The sequence below is a fragment of the Cynara cardunculus genome (genome assembly GCF_001531365.2).
Source record: "Cynara cardunculus var. scolymus isolate 2C chromosome LG 15, CcrdV1, whole genome shotgun sequence".
Taxonomy (NCBI): Eukaryota; Viridiplantae; Streptophyta; class Magnoliopsida; order Asterales; family Asteraceae; genus Cynara; species Cynara cardunculus.
In genome coordinates this window covers 13,716,823-13,735,727 of record NC_037542.1, presented here as the reverse complement: position 1 = coordinate 13,735,727, position 18,905 = coordinate 13,716,823, and the positions used below count along the sequence as shown (strand labels likewise).

The 18,905-nt window shown below is 34.2% G+C and overlaps 2 protein-coding genes across 2 annotated transcripts; one reads left to right on the top strand and one right to left on the bottom strand.

Moving 5' to 3' along the window:
- Positions 1 to 874: 874 nt before the first annotated feature.
- On the bottom strand, positions 875 to 4,385 carry LOC112527627 (probable signal peptidase complex subunit 1). The gene is made up of 2 exons (XM_025138374.1): positions 4,252 to 4,385; positions 875 to 1,367 (listed from the first exon to the last, which is right to left on the bottom strand). Exon 2 carries the CDS (start codon positions 1,365 to 1,367, stop codon positions 1,086 to 1,088), a length of 282 nt encoding a protein of 93 aa, XP_024994142.1. The 5' UTR covers positions 4,252 to 4,385; the 3' UTR covers positions 875 to 1,085.
- Positions 4,386 to 5,617: 1,232 nt separating this feature from the next.
- On the top strand, positions 5,618 to 9,782 carry LOC112527595 (mitochondrial import receptor subunit TOM20-like). The gene is made up of 6 exons (XM_025138320.1): positions 5,618 to 5,780; positions 6,255 to 6,333; positions 6,760 to 6,929; positions 7,043 to 7,090; positions 8,610 to 8,702; positions 9,479 to 9,782. The coding sequence occupies exons 1-6, from the start codon at positions 5,682 to 5,684 to the stop codon at positions 9,602 to 9,604; spliced, it is 615 nt and encodes a 204-aa protein (XP_024994088.1). The 5' UTR covers positions 5,618 to 5,681; the 3' UTR covers positions 9,605 to 9,782.
- Positions 9,783 to 18,905: the final 9,123 nt, after the last annotated feature.

Below are 18,905 nucleotides of genomic sequence, written 5' to 3'. Positions count from 1 at the left end.
AAGGACTAAAACCACAATTTTTAAACTATAAGGATGAAGATTGCAATTTCTAACTAACCACAAGGACAAAATAGAAATATGTCACCTAAAATAGAAATCAAACAAATGTAGGTTGAAAATCGAACTTGTGTTTCTTAGATGTTTTACTAGGGATGACAACGGGTAGGGTATGTGTTATTCCGTTACCTGTCCATTTTAAATGGCGGGAGACAAATGAGTAATCCTCCATTTCATAAAACCCTTGTCCATATCCTACCCATTAAAATAGCGATAAATGGTAAAAAAAATCATTTGATCTAGAGATAAAATATTATTAAACCTTAAATATATAAGTAACTAATAACTCTATTTTTATATCTAATTGTTTTAGTGAATATTATTCTAAATATAATTATAATGTAATATTTCAAAAACAATAATATAAAAATGGAAAGACAACACTTGGGATAAAATTTTGTTTGTCCATATCCTTATCCAATGGGTCGAAACATAACTAAGTTACCAAACGTTTACCCGGGTAAGCGCTTACCAAGTCATTTTACTTTACCGGATGAATATGGCAAAGACTAAAAATCTTACCCGGTAAGAGCGAAGGCAATAATCGAAAGTTTTACCCGGTAAGTGATGACAAGGACTCTTACCATGATTAGCGCTTACAGGGATTAATTGTTGCATATGATGCGTTTTAGTGAATAAAATCTTATCCGGTAAGTAAGCAATAGTGTTGAATTTTACCGGTAAGTACTTACTGGGTAAGTGTTCAGGTAAACAGAATTATCCGAACGAATACTAGTAACAACTTAAATTGCAAACATAAAATTGTAAGAAAAATGAAATTCTTCATCTTCATCTCAACCTGCATTTCTACTTCTCACGTTCCAACACTAATCGCCAGAAAATTTAGCACCCAAAAACAAGTTATGAAATGATCATAATCCAGCAAAAAGGGTGTTTTCAATTCCAATCCAATGCTGAAAATCCACAAACAATGGAAACTGATAAAATCCAAGTACCAGAAACACATGTTAATTCTCCTTTTCCTTTTTCTGATATGAGCATAGAGCAGATTAAGATTCTAAGGAGAGCTACTTCTTCTTACTGGGCTGCTTCTTTGAAATCGAACTCGTAACTTGTGGTTTTGGATGCTTTTCGATCTCACTTGGATCCAACCACTGGAGAGGATGACGATTAAAGAACGGCCAATTTGGGATGGTGATGAGTGTAGTTAGAACAACGCCCCCAGCGTATATGAATAGCATCAATTGAAATGACCCCATGAAATACCCTGTGATGAATCCCCCTATGGCGAAGACTACAAGCATTATTTGCATCAGTTGCTCTGCTACCTTTTGTCCTTCCCAATCCATCTATCAAAGAGGAAGAAGAAGATTAAATAAAATAATAAAGAGCATCGACAGATCGTTTGGAAGTTTGTTAGTTGTTATAGACAATTTGACAAAGTTATGAGGATGGAAGTATTGATGATGAAACACAACCTCAAAAGGTGGAAAACATGGCCGAGATGTTGAAGAAATACTTTGAGACCAACAGTTCTAATAATTGACACCAAGGCCATGTTTGGCAACCATAAAGCTAGCTTAATTTTTGAGCTTATTGAAAAAATCCGCTTGGTAAGGGGCTTTTTTCACTTTTTTCCAAGTATGCCTCTTATATTTTCTTTTGAGGTCATTTTACGATTGCCATCTAGCTTATCAGCTAGTTTTTACCATACGTAACTAGCATATCATCAAACATCTAACCTATCAGCCAACAACTAGTTATTCAGCTAGTTTGCCAAACACAGATTAAAATCTAATTAATAAAAAATCTGGGCTCAATCTGAAGATTGAGGCAGCTACATTGTGTGGTTATGTATTTATACTGGACTTTGGAGGGTCACTGAAATCATTTAATCTCTATTAAGAATATCAAGTTCAGACATAGTTTTATACTTCTATTCCAAATATTTAGGCACCGATAAACAAGAGGTGGTAGAGATAGTATGCAGATATATGCTGTTAATTGCAGCGAAACAGAGGCGCAATATCGGTTAGCGGACAAATGCCAAATAGCGTTTCTGATAATAGCGGCGCAATTGACCACTATTTGGCTTAAATTGCGGTCCGCAATAGCTGTATTATAGGCTGGGCCGGCGACGCATCATTCAAATTTCTGCGCTATCAACTTTCGATTTTGAATTATGCTTTTATTTTTTTGGGTTGACTTGAGCTTTTATTTAGAAAACCCATTAACATCAACAGAGCATCCTTTTCATTAGATTTGGGCCTTTATTTGGATACTATTCGACTTTTCTTTTTCCATCTTAGTTAGGTTTTCAAATTTTTTCCAAGTCACCCAAGTTGGATAGTGTCGGCTCTTTTTTCCAGCCTCAGTTTATGAACACTTTTCCTATTTTGTTTTGTGAATCTTGTTTCAGTTCAGGTTTTGATGTAGAAACTATATTTTTGATTAATGCATATGATATGTTTATGTATGCATACATACATATATATTATATATATAATTTTAAAAAATATTATAGAAACCACTATTTTTGGACTGCTATACCACCACTATAACCACTATTTCAAATATCGGTCATGACCGCTATTTTGTATTTTGACCGCTGTAACAGCATAGATGCAGATTGTATGTATGTGCTTCTCTAGGCTAAGGTCAGTGCATCAAATATCATGCTTGACTGAACTTTAAACAACCTATATTTAGGAATTTGGATGATGAGAAAGACAATATCTAAACTACAAATACGGCCCTGCAGGGAAGAAAGAGAGAACATTCATTGTAGATAAGAGCAATAGAATTCCTATCAAACCATCAAGAAACGCATAACCAGGAGGGTGAGAATGATGGTGGTCACTGAATCCGACAAGAAACAAACATATTTTTGGATCGCCCAATTCAATAGCTCAATACTAAGCAGAGTTCAGTTAAAGTCCGGACTTAACCGTTAACATAAGCGAAGGTTTCTTCTTAGATAAACCAACAAACCCTACACCTGCTTTTTATGGTGCTCATAATAGCCACATGGTTTCTCAATCGTGGCTAAGACCTTAAAATATATGTACATCTACATAGAAAATACACACAGTTCTCTAATTTGCAAATTTGCAACATCTTAGCATGTACCCAACTATGCCATTTTGCTATAAAATGGTTTGGAAACCAGCTGCACTAGCTGAGGAGGTGAATGCACGTAAATCTCTGATACTTTTCAGAGACTTTTCTTTAAGCCCCAACCACAGCAAACTAAGCGAAAAAAAGGACCAAGGGGCCGTTTATCAAACACTTACCAGGTTAGCCGCTTACCAATCATCACTTAACATACCGGGTGAGCATGGAAAGGATTGAGAATCTTACCCACCCGGTAAAAACGCTTACCAAGTAAAGACACTTTCCGGGTACAGACACTAACCAACAATCCATTTTGATGGCCGAGAATGTTAGCCGAAAAGGTAAGTGAGGATGGTGACTTTTGCCCGTTAGCACTTGCCTAGTAGGCGTTTGGTAAATTCCCCTAAGAAAGGGTGTAAAATTATAACCCCTCTTCAGTTCAGAGTAAGAAATTTCTGGTCAAACTGGAAACCGAGGTAAGAAGCAAAAGAATGCTACTTTAGAGAATGGAAGGCCTAAGTATTCTAAACAAAATCAGCCACAAACATTTTGGTCTAAAATTTGTAAAGAGGCCAAAATTTGCCACACAGTGAGATTTGGTGTTGTTATTCTAGATCGATTAGGGCAAGCCATAAAAATTTCAAATCAGGAAACTGGAACAACGCAACAGGACTACGGATCACAGAATAACATTATAAATCAATTCGAACAAAACCCTAGAAAAATCACATTCCAATTGGATCCACCAATCTGTTAACTTTCCAATACAAACATTCCAAATCTTCAGAATGTACATTGTGTCATCACAACTTGCTATCAGTAAAATATTTATCACCATAAATTCTCCATATGAGAACCGAAAGGTCATAAACTACAAAAGACACAATGTCGACATTGAATCAAAATTCAACAACTTCACTTACCAATTGCTATGGAAAACCTAATCAACATCACGATTAGAGATTGGAAATAAGGAAAATATATTCTACCAGATCCTATAAACAAGAATCACCAGAAAATCAGACAATTCCATATCCACATGAAATTTTGTCGATCAAGAATAAACGCAAACACGAAGTTACAATTAAACTATAATCAGATGAAAGGTAGAAGACTTACTGTTGAACCCAAAGAGAGAGGATTTAGGCGTGTGTGTAAAGGGTTGAAATGAATCGCGGTATGCGGTGGATGGTGATTCTGTGATTTGGGGGAGATATTGTGGCCTTCGTAACGGCAAAATGGTCACAATTTCTTTCCCCTTTCTTTTCTCTTCGAGATTTCCTATTCAAAGTTCTAAAATTGTCGAATTTTTTAATATTATTTTAATCGATAACATGGTGATCTCAAAAATTAGATGAAACAGATATGATAATACAATTACATTGGATATGACCAGACATAACACGTTATTTGTGTACTGTTAGATACGACTGAACCGAACATGACAGGATTGGATAAGTTTGCCCCAAATTATATTTGATGATTTTATATGGTGGTTACTGGTGATGGTGATGATGATTAAGGAGGTGGTCGGCACCGATGGTGACAACGACGATACAAGGTGGTGCTTGTTAAACGAGATACCATACCAGGGTTATCTCAAATGACACTAGTGTTATCTCAAATGAGGGTAGGTTGGTCACTTTTTATCAATACTTGACTCAAATAGACTCGACTCAAACTTGAACTCGACTCGACATATTAACGAGTCGAGTCGAGCTACCCAATACTCGATTCGAAAAGCTCGTGAGATACTCGATTTATTTATATAATTAGTGTTAAAAATATAATAAGTTTTATTATACAATATGCATAATATAATGTAACTAAAATGTCTTATATTTTTAGATATTTCAACAATACTGTGCAATTTTAACTATAAAAACTATATATATCAACATTTTTTTTATTTAAAATCATAATTAAAAAAGACAAAAAAAAAAAAACTATAAAAGTGTTGATGAAATTGTTCCACATTGGAAGATAGTAAAAGAATGATGAATAGTTGTTATAAAAAGAGAGGCATGTGAATGAAGTTTGTAACTTTATCTTTTTAATGATGAAGTTCGAGGTAAATCCATTTAGTTTTTTAAAATTTAAAAGAACATCTTTAAGCTTTATAATTTATAAGAGAAGACCCTAAAACTTCATAAATTTTGACAGGTAAGGTTGATTCAAGTTCGAGTTCGAGCTTCAAACGAGTTCGACCTCAAGTTCGAGGTCTAAAAATTACAATTAAGTTCGAGTCGAACTTAGTTTTTAATTAATCACAAGTTTTTGAATATGAATTCGAATCGAGTATATTTGACTTGCATTATTTACACCCTTAAATTGTTTCGTGACATTAGTCATGGGCCTTAGACGGGCTTTGTGATGGGTTTTGAAGAGGCCCAATAACAGTGGGCTACCCGTCCAATGCGTGGACCACGTGTGAAACTGAAAGACAACACACGCACGCATAAAACCCTCGCCTCGCAACACGTCCCAGCGGTTTCATCTTGTTCATAAACCCTAGACAGTTGAATCAAGAAAAGAGGAATCCTATAATAATGGAACCAAGTCAAAATGATTTAGAAAGACTCATGATCTTTGAGCACGCTCGTATCACCGCTGAATCCGCATACGCCAAGAACCCTAACGATGCCGATGTAAGTTTATGAATTGTTTCTAATCTGATATATTGATCTTCTTGTGAGGTTTGATGTACTTAAGATATGGTAGTACTTTTTGCACTAGTAACATGATCTGTAAATTGCTTATGTTATAGTAGTTCATCTGTGAGTTGCTTGTATCTTATGATTTGTTCTTGTAATTCTTATGTCGTTAGTGTAATGATTTATATGTGTTCAAGACATGTCTAGCAGTGCATTGGTAATTGAATAATATTTCCGTCCTTGTTTTCAGCATCAAGATCGTTTTCGATGTTCATGGTCAAACTGACTATTATTTCCATTAATTTTGATGATAAAGTTACCATGTTTGATATGATTCACCCGTGATTAGTGGTTGACTGGTTAAAGATCAATCAGATCATGATTCTTCTTGTATTGCTAAATTCGTCAAAGAAATTCGATTGTTGTGATTATAGAGCTGAGAAACGACAATATGGTTGATCATAACAGAATTTGACAAAATGGGGTGGAGCTCTGCTGGAGTTATCACAATTTGGAGATATTAACGAATCAAAGAAGATGATTAAAGGTACTGTTTTGCAGAATTTTAATGTTCAGTAAATTTAGTATTCTGACTGCTTAGGTGGAATCCTAGGAGTTATGTGTCTCCAACCGCTTCTACTAGCAGCTTTCTGTTTGAGTCTTGTGTTTCAAGAAATTAAAGGAGGGCTAATTGACTTTTTCCGATTTCTTTTGAACAACTTGTTTTTCTTCTTAAGCTTCTGCCTAATCCCTGATTAGGTTATTAACTGCTAGAAGAGTAGAAGGTCAGTCAACTTCCTAGCCCGCTTACTGCTTTTTAGAATACTGATTTAATGTTTGCACTGCCTAGATATTCTTGAACAGTTTCTTTCGACAGATAACACTGCCTGTGATCTTGCTGTTAATTGAACAAGTGTATATGCAATTACTAAGAATTCGTATGTTTGGTGGAAAATCCATAAACAAACTTTAGATGCTGTTTCCAAGCTGGAAGAGGCTTTGGTTATCAATCCTGCGAAACATGAGGCTTTGTGGTGCTTAGGAAATGCTCACACTACTAATGGATTTTTAACCATTGACCATGATGAGGCTCAGATTCAATTTGACTGTGCAACTGAATATTTTCAAAAGGCAGTGGAAGAGGTATTATTCACTTGCTTTTTATGTCCGGATAAGCAGAAGTTTAATATGATATCAGAAATATTAATTGGTTGTTAGATTTAATTATGAATGTTTGGATCACATTGTTGTACCAGTGTCCAGGGAATGAACATTACCTCCAATCTTTGGCAAACTCCTCTAAGGTATTCATTTAACTTTGTTTATTTGTTTCAATTGGGGCACTGTCATGTTTCTTTCTGTATTTTCATTACTTGCCCTCTAGATTGTATGTTTTAATAGTCCCTCTGCATATAGTAATATTTGGGTGAAATTATACTTTTGGTAATCAAAATTGTCTGTCTATATCGAGTCCATGATTTGTCCCTAAACCACCCAAATTTATCACAAACTTAATCTTGCAGCTACCTGCTGCAAGCCTGCAAGCAGCTAACTACTGTTAGTTTCTCCACATGCTTTAGCAGTAATTTATTAAATACTATTTAACGAAATAGAATTTCAACTGTGGATTAGCATGACAACATTTCTATATTCTCTCTCTCTTACTTCTTTTTCGTCTTCTTTCTCATGACATGCCCCCATGTTATCAAATTACGAGGCTTCCGTTTTAGGAGATGATATGATTTTTCATTATATCTAGGATTGAAGGAAGTTATAGAGTAAAAAACTGAGATACTCATCCCAACATAATGCTGAATTGCTGGTGATCTCTGTAGTTTGTTTGTTTGTTTGTTTTTAGAGATTTGGAGGGACAATTAAGAGGCTGCAACCAATTTTACATCACTGGTTCATTAATACACATTGTTATGTCTCATATGCATAGTGGGGCTGAAGTAGAGTTGGTTAGAATAGAAGTATCACCTACTGTAAACCTCAAGGGAAGTATCCCTCAGTCAGCACATTTGTCAAGCATCTCTGCAGAGGAAGGATTATCTGTTAAATGTTGCTTCTTGGTGATTTTAGTAGACATTAACATGTAAATTGTCATCTTGGTGATTTTAGTGGACATTAACATGTAAATTGTCATTACTCCATATTAGCTGTCACATGGACTGTTTTATGTTTACCTTTTATGAAACAATTTTTACCCTTCTGATGGTGTAATTGTGCATCAATTAGCCAAACAAACCAAGCACTTGAACACATGAGTTTGTTTAAGACGCAGGAATACAGTGTAAACAAGAAAATCTGAAGTCACAGTTTTACTGGAAACTCCTGACCTTTTTATTGCCTCACATCATGGCAAGGACATGGTTTTACAACAAGAGACGTGCTGGTTACAATCTAAACAATCCTGCAAACATCTCCTTCATAAAAATGTGGCACATTACACCCATATGCCATAGGGATAAGATCAAAATCGTACAGAAACAGTTGTCCAGAACATAGAAAACTGTCAAGACCAACATAAAAAATTGCCACAATCCTTGTCTATTTCCAGCAGGAAGATAACATTTATCCAGCAGAACTTTGACTTCAGCTGATATATTTTTCAGCACATTTACTTGCATGAGTGAAGCCTTAGACTCAGCATTGCTTGCTTTGAGACCATTAAAGATAAACCACATCATGCGTAGGGATAATGGTAGTATTACCGACAAAGTGGCAAATGATCCTCATATGTGAATCATGATATCATGCTTTTCCATTGTTTGAATGTAATCTGGTGAGGTTTTTCCATTTTGTCAATCGAATATCTTTCAGGCACCTGCTTTGCACAATGAGATTCACAAACAAGGTGGATTTGCTCAAGCCCAACAGTCTTTGGGTGGATCTGGCGCATCTTCAAATGCAAAGGTTGTACCTTCTGTTTGGTATTTGTCCTGCAAGTTTTATAGCACTTTGAGAATATACGTTTAATTTTGCTTATTTTGCGTCAATACTTAGAAGTTGAGCCAGTTGTTCTCACTTCTCTTCTCTTCTCTTATCTACCCATGGGTTACCTCAAGACACTATCATTTAAGTTTGCTCTTTTACTCGTACCAACTATAGTGCCACGTTCCCTTTACAATCAAAGGGACCATGGCCCTTATTGGGATGTGATTCTGACCCCAAGGGATGACATCCAAATGGGGATTTGATTCTGACCCTAGGAGCTGCACAACTCATTTCTTATGCAGGCTGATATTTGTGGCATTGCAGTATAGCTTACATGATAGGATTGGTTACTCGTGATGTTTTAATTTATTTAGTTCAGCTATTAGTTTGTTATAACAAGATCTTTGGGGCGCGTTTAGTACACGAGACATGACAGAAACCTAAAACCTTCCACAATTTTTTCATCCGTCTACCTCACTCCCACCCGTTCAGTTTTGGCCGGTCCAATCTTGTTCATGTACCTAACACACCCTTGAGTTATTCTGATTTTGGGCGTCTTGTAAATATGGTATTATATGTTATTACCTCTTGAACATCTAGTCTTGTTTCGACTCATGAAAGTAGAACACCATAATGTAGTTTTAAATATCTTTCATTCTAGAAAGAAGGCCATAATATGTATTCTTGGTGTAAAAGTTGTCAAAATTTGTTAGTTATGATGGAGGCTAATGTTTGATTGTTGTTATGTGTTGTAGAGCTCTGTGAAAAAGAAGAGCAGTGATCTGAAGTATGATATATTTGGGTGGATAATCCTTGCAGCCGGGCTTGTTGCATGGGTAGGGATGGCCAAATCTCATATGCCGCCACCTCCACCGCAATAAGAGTAAGTTATAAATGCTGTAGACGAAGCATACGTACCTACGATATGTACCAATTGAGTCTATATGTAATACCCTAATTTTTTGTATAATTTTTGAGGATGAGATATCTTTATTAAGGATTTATTGACCAATATTTTATGAGGGAAATAAATTTACTACCATATCAGTTTAGAATTTAGAAGACGGGATATGCGGATATTTTGGTGATATTACTCTAATTTCATATTATGAAATTCTTTAGAAGGGGCAATTTGTGTTGGGTATTCGAGCCATCAACTACCTACGGAGATATGTTAGGCACGTTATTTGCATCGATGACGTGACACAATACGTGGTTTTCTGATCAGTCCACGGTTTCTTTTATGCTTTAATGACAGCTGGTCATGGTGTGATGGTGGCATTCTTTCGAGAGGCCTATGGGTCGGTCCTAGCAATTTTTTGTTTGTTCATTTGGTGGCTATTTTGTTATTGCAGTCAAAATATGAAATCATGGTTGAGACTTGAAATACGGTTAGCACAACTGTAAATTGGTGGTATACGGTTCATATAATACATCCATTGTAGTGTTGTGTGCATACCAACTACTCCTCTATTCAGACCGAACATGTGATGTTCTGTTGTTAACTGTCGTTAGTGGGTGGATTCAATTTGTGAAGTTAATGAACGCGTAGATTGGTGGAATCGTGTCGATTGTTTTAGGTCAATTCGTTATACCTAATTAACTAAACTAGTGCCCTCACAAATGCCCAACGATTTCAAGCTCAATGATAACTGGTTTAAATAAACCTGACAAATCAAGCACCTAAAAACACTGTTTTAGCATCGCTATCACGTCTACAAGTCGGTCAAAATGTGGCAAATGGTGCCGATTCAGCGACATCACGATCTCATGTCCTGATGTAGCACCAACGTAAGCCGTCTCGGATACCCACCCACCGTTAAAGAAGAACAAAAAAATGTTTATTTATTTCAATTATGTTTTCCAAAGCCAAACCCAAACCTTGAGACCCCCTTGGCCCATGCCATATAAACCGCTCTGACGTTTTTTCTTCACGCCAATTGCTACGTTTCTTCATCACGTTTAATTTCAGACCTAGAAACTCTGAAACGACGAGCTCAGAAGCTGTTTCAATTCTAACTTCGATCTTTTTCTCATTATTTTACCGTCATTTTTTAGGTATCCGACGATCGGTTTTCTCCGTTTTCAGGCTGTTGCTCAAAAATTGGAGTAGGAGATCACCGAGCGGGATTCACTTTTTATAGTAACTCGATTATCTGAACTTTCTTTAGATTTGAATCGTCATGTTAATTATAGGTGCAATCTTTTAGTCCAATTCATGAATTATCATTGTTAAATTCATGTTGACGAATGATGATTTATCTCCATTTATAACGTCGATTTGTATGGTTACGGTTATGGCTAGTAACTTGAGATTGAATTCCTCTTTAACTCTGAAATAGTAATTATCAGTAAATTTTATGATTACTGTAATTAGTTTTCATGTCATATACGTCTTCTCTAGCTACAAAAAGGTCAAAATAGAAACAATAAATTGGTTCTTAATCTATGAACATTGAATCACAATTATTGAAACTTTAATAACCTAGGGGTTGTTTGACTAGTTTTTCACTAAGCCTTGTATGAATATAGTTGCTTGTTTGAAATAATCTGTCTTTGTAGACTGAAAAGGTTTTTGTTTGGGTTTTATGGATGGAATGAGACGGGTTTGGAAAAAAATTGGTTTTCTGCATAAAACTTCTTTCTAGAAGCTTACTGAATAAGCTTAAGTTGGCCCTTAGTTCACTCCATTTGAGGTTATATTATTAACTATTAAGTCATTACCAAACAATCATGTTGGTGTCTCCAATGTGTAAGATTTGGTGTTACCATTAGAGATGCTACAACGTATTCTTTGAACATGTTTTTGAAATCTTACTTTTGAATCTTCTTGTAGCTATAACGATTATTTAAATATTCTTTTTATTCAGTCGTAAGCTGTGATTTGGAAGTGACACTTGGTCATACATGGTAGCTTTCTAGGTTTTACTTCCATTTTTGTTCATGGATTACTGCAAATATAGCTTCGAAGAGTTCAAACTTTGTTTTATACATTATTTGCTAACAAGTGATGTGACTTGTGAGCCTGACATTTTGGTAATAAGCTGTATAATGGAAGGGTTATATAGAATTATGTGCAGATTAGTCTTGTGATTATTGCTCCGCTGTATGAATGGGTATTGAGAAGATTTCGATGACGATATCAACAGTTACAGAGAAAGCTACAAGTTCAAAACTGTGAGTATTTATAAAACGTAAAAAGAGGTTCATAATCGGCTTTGATCTCGAATGACAAAACATCTATCTTGTTTCAGAATTGAGTGCTACTGTAATTTATTCATTTCCATTTTTAAGTTGATGATGCTGATATGATTGGCACAGAAAAGTCCCTATAAGGGGAACCACTGCTGGTATAACTAAAACCTGTAAGAAATCCACTTGGGTTGTGACACACTGGTTTAAGGCTTAGGGGATGTATTAGTACACATAAGAGGCCTCTTCCCAGAGAAATACTTGACTTAATAGAATTGACTGTTTGAAACTTCAATTATGTCACCAACGTATGTTAAAGATCGATAGGCTTATGCTGATGGATGAGTCGAGGAGGTGAACCGACTGGATGGAGAAAGGTATAAAGATTCGATTTGGTATAGTCGTAATTTTTGCTTATACCTACTCCTGTTGTCTGTGTGTGAAACTATAGAAGGCTCAACAGTGAAAAAATATGCCTATAAGATTATGGATATTTGATGATCTTGTTATGAAGTTGTAAGCTAAGATGTGTCAGTTTACTAAGGGGCTGTTTGTAACCATTAAGAGCCAACCTCTTAATCGGTAAGAGGTAAGGAGTGTTTGGCAAAAAAAATTAAGCCTCTTAATGGTTACAACACCCTCTTAACCATTTTGCATCCAAGGGTTCACTCAACCATTCAGATCCTTCTTTTTCCAATTTTACCCTCTCCTTCCTCACACGTCGCTCACAGCTCCTCCCCCACCCTCTCCTTCCTCTCGTCGCCGGTCCTCAAACCCCTCCCCCACCCTCTCGTCGCCGGTCTGCACGTCGCCGCTCGTCGCCGCCACAAGTCACCGCCTCTCGTCACCGCTGCACGTCGCCGCTCCACGTCGCCCCTCGTCGCTGCCGCAAGTCGCTGCCGCAAGTCGCCGCCTCTCGTCACCGCTGCAAGTCGCCGCTCCATGTCACCCCTCGTCGCCGCCGCAAGTCGCCGCCTCTCGTCACCGCTGCACGTCGCCGCTCCACGTCGCCCCTCGTCGCCGCCTCTCGTCACCGCTGCAAGTCGCTGCTCCACGTCGCCCCTCATCGCCGCAGCAAGTCGCCGCTCCACGTCGCCGCTCGTCTCCAGTCGGCGCTCATCTCCGGTCGCCTCCATCCTTTTCCTCGCTCAGGTATTATTCTGCCCATTGTTTTACTGTATCTTGAAACAACAGATCTTGAAATACCAGGAAACAAACATAAATTTCAGGAACCTTATACCCATTGTTATTGATTATCAAACCTGGTTATACCTTATTGTTATTGATTCACAAGCCTGCTGTATGTGCACTTCAATTTCATGGGTTTAYGCACACTGTATGTTGAAATTATGGGTTTATGCACAAAGGGTTAAAATGGTAATTTACTCTTATTCAGAGAACAGTTACCAAACAACATTATTTCATTCAGAACTTAACCATTCTGGCCCTCTTAATCATTCTGACCACTTAACTATTCTGCACTAAATCATTCAGCAACTGCCAAACAGCCCCTAAATGTTTATTCGGTAAGCGTTTACCAGGTTACTTACGTAACAGGATGAAGATGGCAAGGACCGGGACTTGTATCTGGTAAGTGAGAGTAACAACTCTTACTTGTTTAGTGCTTACCGGATAAATTATTGCATACGACTCTGTTTTGATGGACTATAATTTTACCTGGTAATGTAAATGAGAGTGTTAGACTATTACCAGTAACAAGGGGATCCACTCTGCTGGATATGGTGGCACAAGCTACCACTTCATTCCTCCGTCATAGGGTAAATAATAGGGTCGCGAAAGGTGTCATCGTATCATTTGTTCTATACAACCATATATATATATATATATATATTTGAAACTACAACGATGATACAAGTTTCTCTTGGTAAAGTTGGTTTGTATCGTATAAAACAGGAATAAATTGAACATAACATATTTAATTGATCAACGATAATTGTACATCTATAAATACTTCTATGGATTCCTCATGCTCCATAAATATGTATGACATAAACCCTAAACAACGCTTTTGTATGTAGATAAATGAAACAATAAGAGAGTAATATTGTCAGTTTAATGATTGTTATTACTGACTTCTTGCAAAGATTAACTATACTTAAGGTTTAGAAACCAAGATTTCCACTGTTATTATCATAATAAATTCACAATAAAATGGTTGAATGATGGAAATAGTTATGTTCTTAAAGGGGTATGTCTTTAACTTTAATAATATGCGATAAGACAAGTAGGATTCCCGACAAAAGGCGTATGCATATTACCCACATCTATATCTATTTATTCAGTATGTGTTAAAAGATGTGCATTGATTGAGTCACGTTTGACGTGAGTCGTTTAACAACATATATAGTGCGCATTCATTCACATACCATTTCTTTACAACATTATCTGGAACAAAATATGTTATTTATTTATAAGTTTTGCATAAACCTTTTTAACGAGAGATTCAAAAAGTTCCCATGTTGGGAAATTAATTAGACATTCATATAAAATGTGAAAAATTGAACTTGACATTTATATGGTTCAACAATTACTTTACATCTATAAGTATTGCTAGGGTTTCCACATGCTTTATGAATATATATATATTAACACCTAAACCCTAAAGACGTTATGTATACATAAAAAACTAACAACCGTAGTAGAATTCCTCTATACAGACTTACAGTCATTCGGGAAGTCCCTCCGAGGACGACTCCCATACAATTCTTGCGATCGAGAGCTGGATCCCGATTGAATTAAATGGGATTATAGTGTTCTTGCAAAATAATAATTCTAAAGATAAAGAAACCAAAATTACTGTTGTGCACATAAAGAAGCGTCACCCCTGTTTTGCTCCTCTCCAATAAAATCTTAGACTGATATATGACATAAATCATACAACAAAAATAATAAATATACATGTATACGGGACTAACAATATAACAACTATAACATATTTTTTACAAGGTTTCGACCTTGGTTTTTGACCCCATATTCCCACCTTTCACCCTAAACCCATTGCCCTCGTCTTCCCATCCGTTCGACAAATTTTTAAAATCAACAATATAAATGTACGGTATTTAAAAGAGGATTTGGTTACAAAGTTTGGGCTTCGGTTTTAAAACCCCATATTCCCCACCTTTCTCCCTAAACGTAATGCTGTCATATCCTTCCTCCGTTCAATAAATTATAAAATGGACAATACAAATGTAACAATAAAATGTGGTTAAAAGGAAGTATGTTTGGGGAATCCTATACTCGATGCACTATCCTTGGTGGTGCCATTACATTCTCAACCATGTTGAATGAACAAATAATATATATTTATATACATATATATATATATATGTATGTAGGTATGTATGTATGTATGCATGTATATATACATATACATACATGTATATATACATATACATACATATATATATATATATATATATATATATATATAGACACCTTTAAATGGAGTGGAGTTGTTGGACCATGGATAAAACTTAAACTTCCTTTTTATACCATCATCTTTAGAATTATTATTTTGGAATCAATTAAATTAAAAAAGAAAAGTGCAATCTCTCACATGCCAGTTACAAAATTACATATAATCTATGTTAATTCAACAACTAACCACTAATTTTTATTTTTCCAAATATAATTCGAGTTCTTTTTTGTAAAAACAACAACTCATTTGGATATAAATAAAACATAAATACATAATTCTTCAATCAAATAAACAAGATACAAAATTAATGAGTTGATAAAATAAGCATCAAATTAAAATTATTATCTAAAGGTATTACAATGCCAGCTTAAAATAAAATTACAGCTTTCACAACAAATTGAATTTTTGTTGAGAATCTGAACAATTTCTTCGATTATGACCAGATTGGTGGCATCGTCCACATAAATTTAAATGTTTTTAACTTAATTGATTTTACATAATTTTAAATGTTTTTAGCTTAACCACAAAGGTGGTGTCTGATTGGTTTGAGCTTGGTTTCAAAGATCAAAAGTACCTAGAGGTCCTAAGTTCAAATCCAAGGAAGAATAAAAATCCTCTTGTGGCCACGGAGGTTCAAATGTCGTGACTCCGGGCTATCTGCAAAGCAGGTAGTCGCCCTGGAATTAGTCGGCTCGCATAGCGGGTTGGATATCTAGGTTAATAAAAAAAATGTTTTTAGCTTAATTGATTTTACACATTTTTAACAAGTAAAATCATGTTGATTTGATTACACACGATATCTTTTTGTTGATTTGATTTTACATGGTTTTTGAACTTTTTATATTGATTTGATTTTACACAATTTTAAACATTTCGAAATGAATTGATTTTAGACATTTTAAATATTTTAGCTGATTTAATTTTATATGTAAATAAAAATAATACAAATGCAAATATTGGTATCGACTGTATATTTACAAGAATTAAACATATACATAAAATATAATAAAAATGTAATATAAAAATAAAGAAAATAAAAAGAATGTCGTTAAAAGTATTTATATGATATTTTTTATAAAAAAAATTGTTAAATATAATAAATTATTTTAGTTATATATTTACAATAATTAAATTTATACAAAATATATGACGAGGGTATAATATAATAACTAAAAAGAAGGTAATGGTGTAATTAAAATTTGTTATTTATTTATAATAGTTGTGGGGTCTACCATCCTAATTTTGCAAAACAATTAAAACTCCTCTATCTATACTATATTATAAAACATTTGATATAAATTCTTAAAAATCATTTTTTATACATGAAGTACTGTTTATTGATGCATATTACTTAAAATTCAAGATTGCAAGTAAAGTGTGCCTAAGTACAACTTAATAAAGCTTCATGTTTAAATTCGTGTAACTAACTGTAAATAAATATAATCAAATAACAGATAAATATCTCATTTTAAATATAAAAAATGTAAAATATAATTAAGATAACCGTTGACTTCTAACAAAACACCTGATTATTATCTTTATAAAAATTATATTATTAAATCAAAAAGAATAAAAAAAATACACAAAAAATGAGAAATTTTCCCACATAATTTTAATCATCACCGATAAAAAAATATACAATAACCATTTATTACAATTATTTGAAACAAAAGTTCGTTGATTTGCATTGCTTGAAATAATTAATAGTTTGTACAGAATTTCACGGTATTTAATTAATAAAAGATTTGAAATAATAAAGATATCGCATATCTGAATAAATATCTCACAACTAATGATTATATAATATGTAGATGAATTATTTATTTCAGATTAAATTAGAAGGTAATATTCCAAATATTTTCTGAAAGTTCCATATATATATATATATATATATATTAAAATATGTATTTATTGCAGTATTTATTTTTCTGTAACTTTTCCATTATGATCTTTCATAGGTCTTACGTTACATATTATACACCTTAGAGCATCTCCAAGGCTATAACACAAAATGAAGGGGCAACATACCTGCCTCCAACCCATCTGTAAATGCGATCGCTAAAATAGCGATGGCTCTTTTGGCCTCCAATTATGGAAGTCAAAAATTGATGACTAAAATAATAAAATTTGAATAAACATAGATAATTAAATACTTTGTATTATATGTTATAATTATTATGTTTTTAATAAAATAATGTAATATTAAATAATATATAGCATTAAATGTTTTTTTTAACGTATAGTTGGAGTTTAACTTTTTTTAGTGTTGAACGGATCGACTATTTGTAAGGGTTGAGTCGAAAATGGTGTTAAATTAGTTTATTTTCAAAATTAATGTGTCAAACATATGTTATTGACCTGTAATTTTTACTTAGACCAATATTTATTAAATCTAAGTTGTTATATATATATATATATATATATATATATATACGACTTAATCAAATGAGAACTGTTTTCCTTGTGTTAATCGTGAGATCTTATCTCAAACACAAATCAAAAGTTAAATTATGAAATTAATATTTTTGGTAATTTTAACTTAAAATATTAATTAAAGGTATTTTAGGAATTTTATAAATATCATCTCTCATATCTCATCTTTCCTCTCTGGAGAATCTATTCGGCGAATCATATTCTGATTAACCTTATGTGAACACAAGATACACATTGTGATACTTACAAACGATATTTACTGTAATACCTAGATGTACATATAAGATGCACCATGTGATACCATTTGTAAAGCAATAAAAATAACGAAAATGCATACTATGATACATTTCATAAAACAAAGAAAATACATTGTGAAACACGTGAAACATTGTGAACGCTATCACTATGATACATTTTGATTCACGAACGTCTTTAAAATACAATGTATATTGGGTAATTGATATACTAGGAAACTAATTTTAATAAAAAAATTTCCTTCTAAAAAATTTAATTAAATAATTTGATTAATTGTCAAACCTATAATTATTATATTACCCTTTTAGCTTATTTAACAAATTTCCTTAAATATCTCAAACGAGTGGTTAAATTGGATCTCACGGTTACCACAAACTAATCAGTTCTCCTTTGAATGAGTCTCTCTCTGTGTGTACACACACACACACACACACACACACATATATATATATATATATATATGTGTGTGTGTGTGTGTGTATATATATATACATATGAGATTCAAATAAAAACCATGTAATTGTTACAAACCATACAAATAAAGCCGGTCCTATGATTCTAGATGCCCTGGGGAGATACATAGTCAAGTTAGGCGGTTCATTTTCACTTCAGGTGATAAATGATCAAAATTAATGTATATAACATAAAACAAATCAAACAAACCAATATGTAACACCAGAGGTAGGGGGAGGGGGAGGGGGATTGAGGGTTGGGATATATGTAGACATGACTTCTACCACGAAGAGTACAACATTTTTTGAAAGTTGAGGGAACTCAAACATTAATACATGAAAGAAACTAGTGAGAAATAGAGAAACTTACTTATGCCAACGTGAACAACGGTAAATTTGAAGTATGGGTAT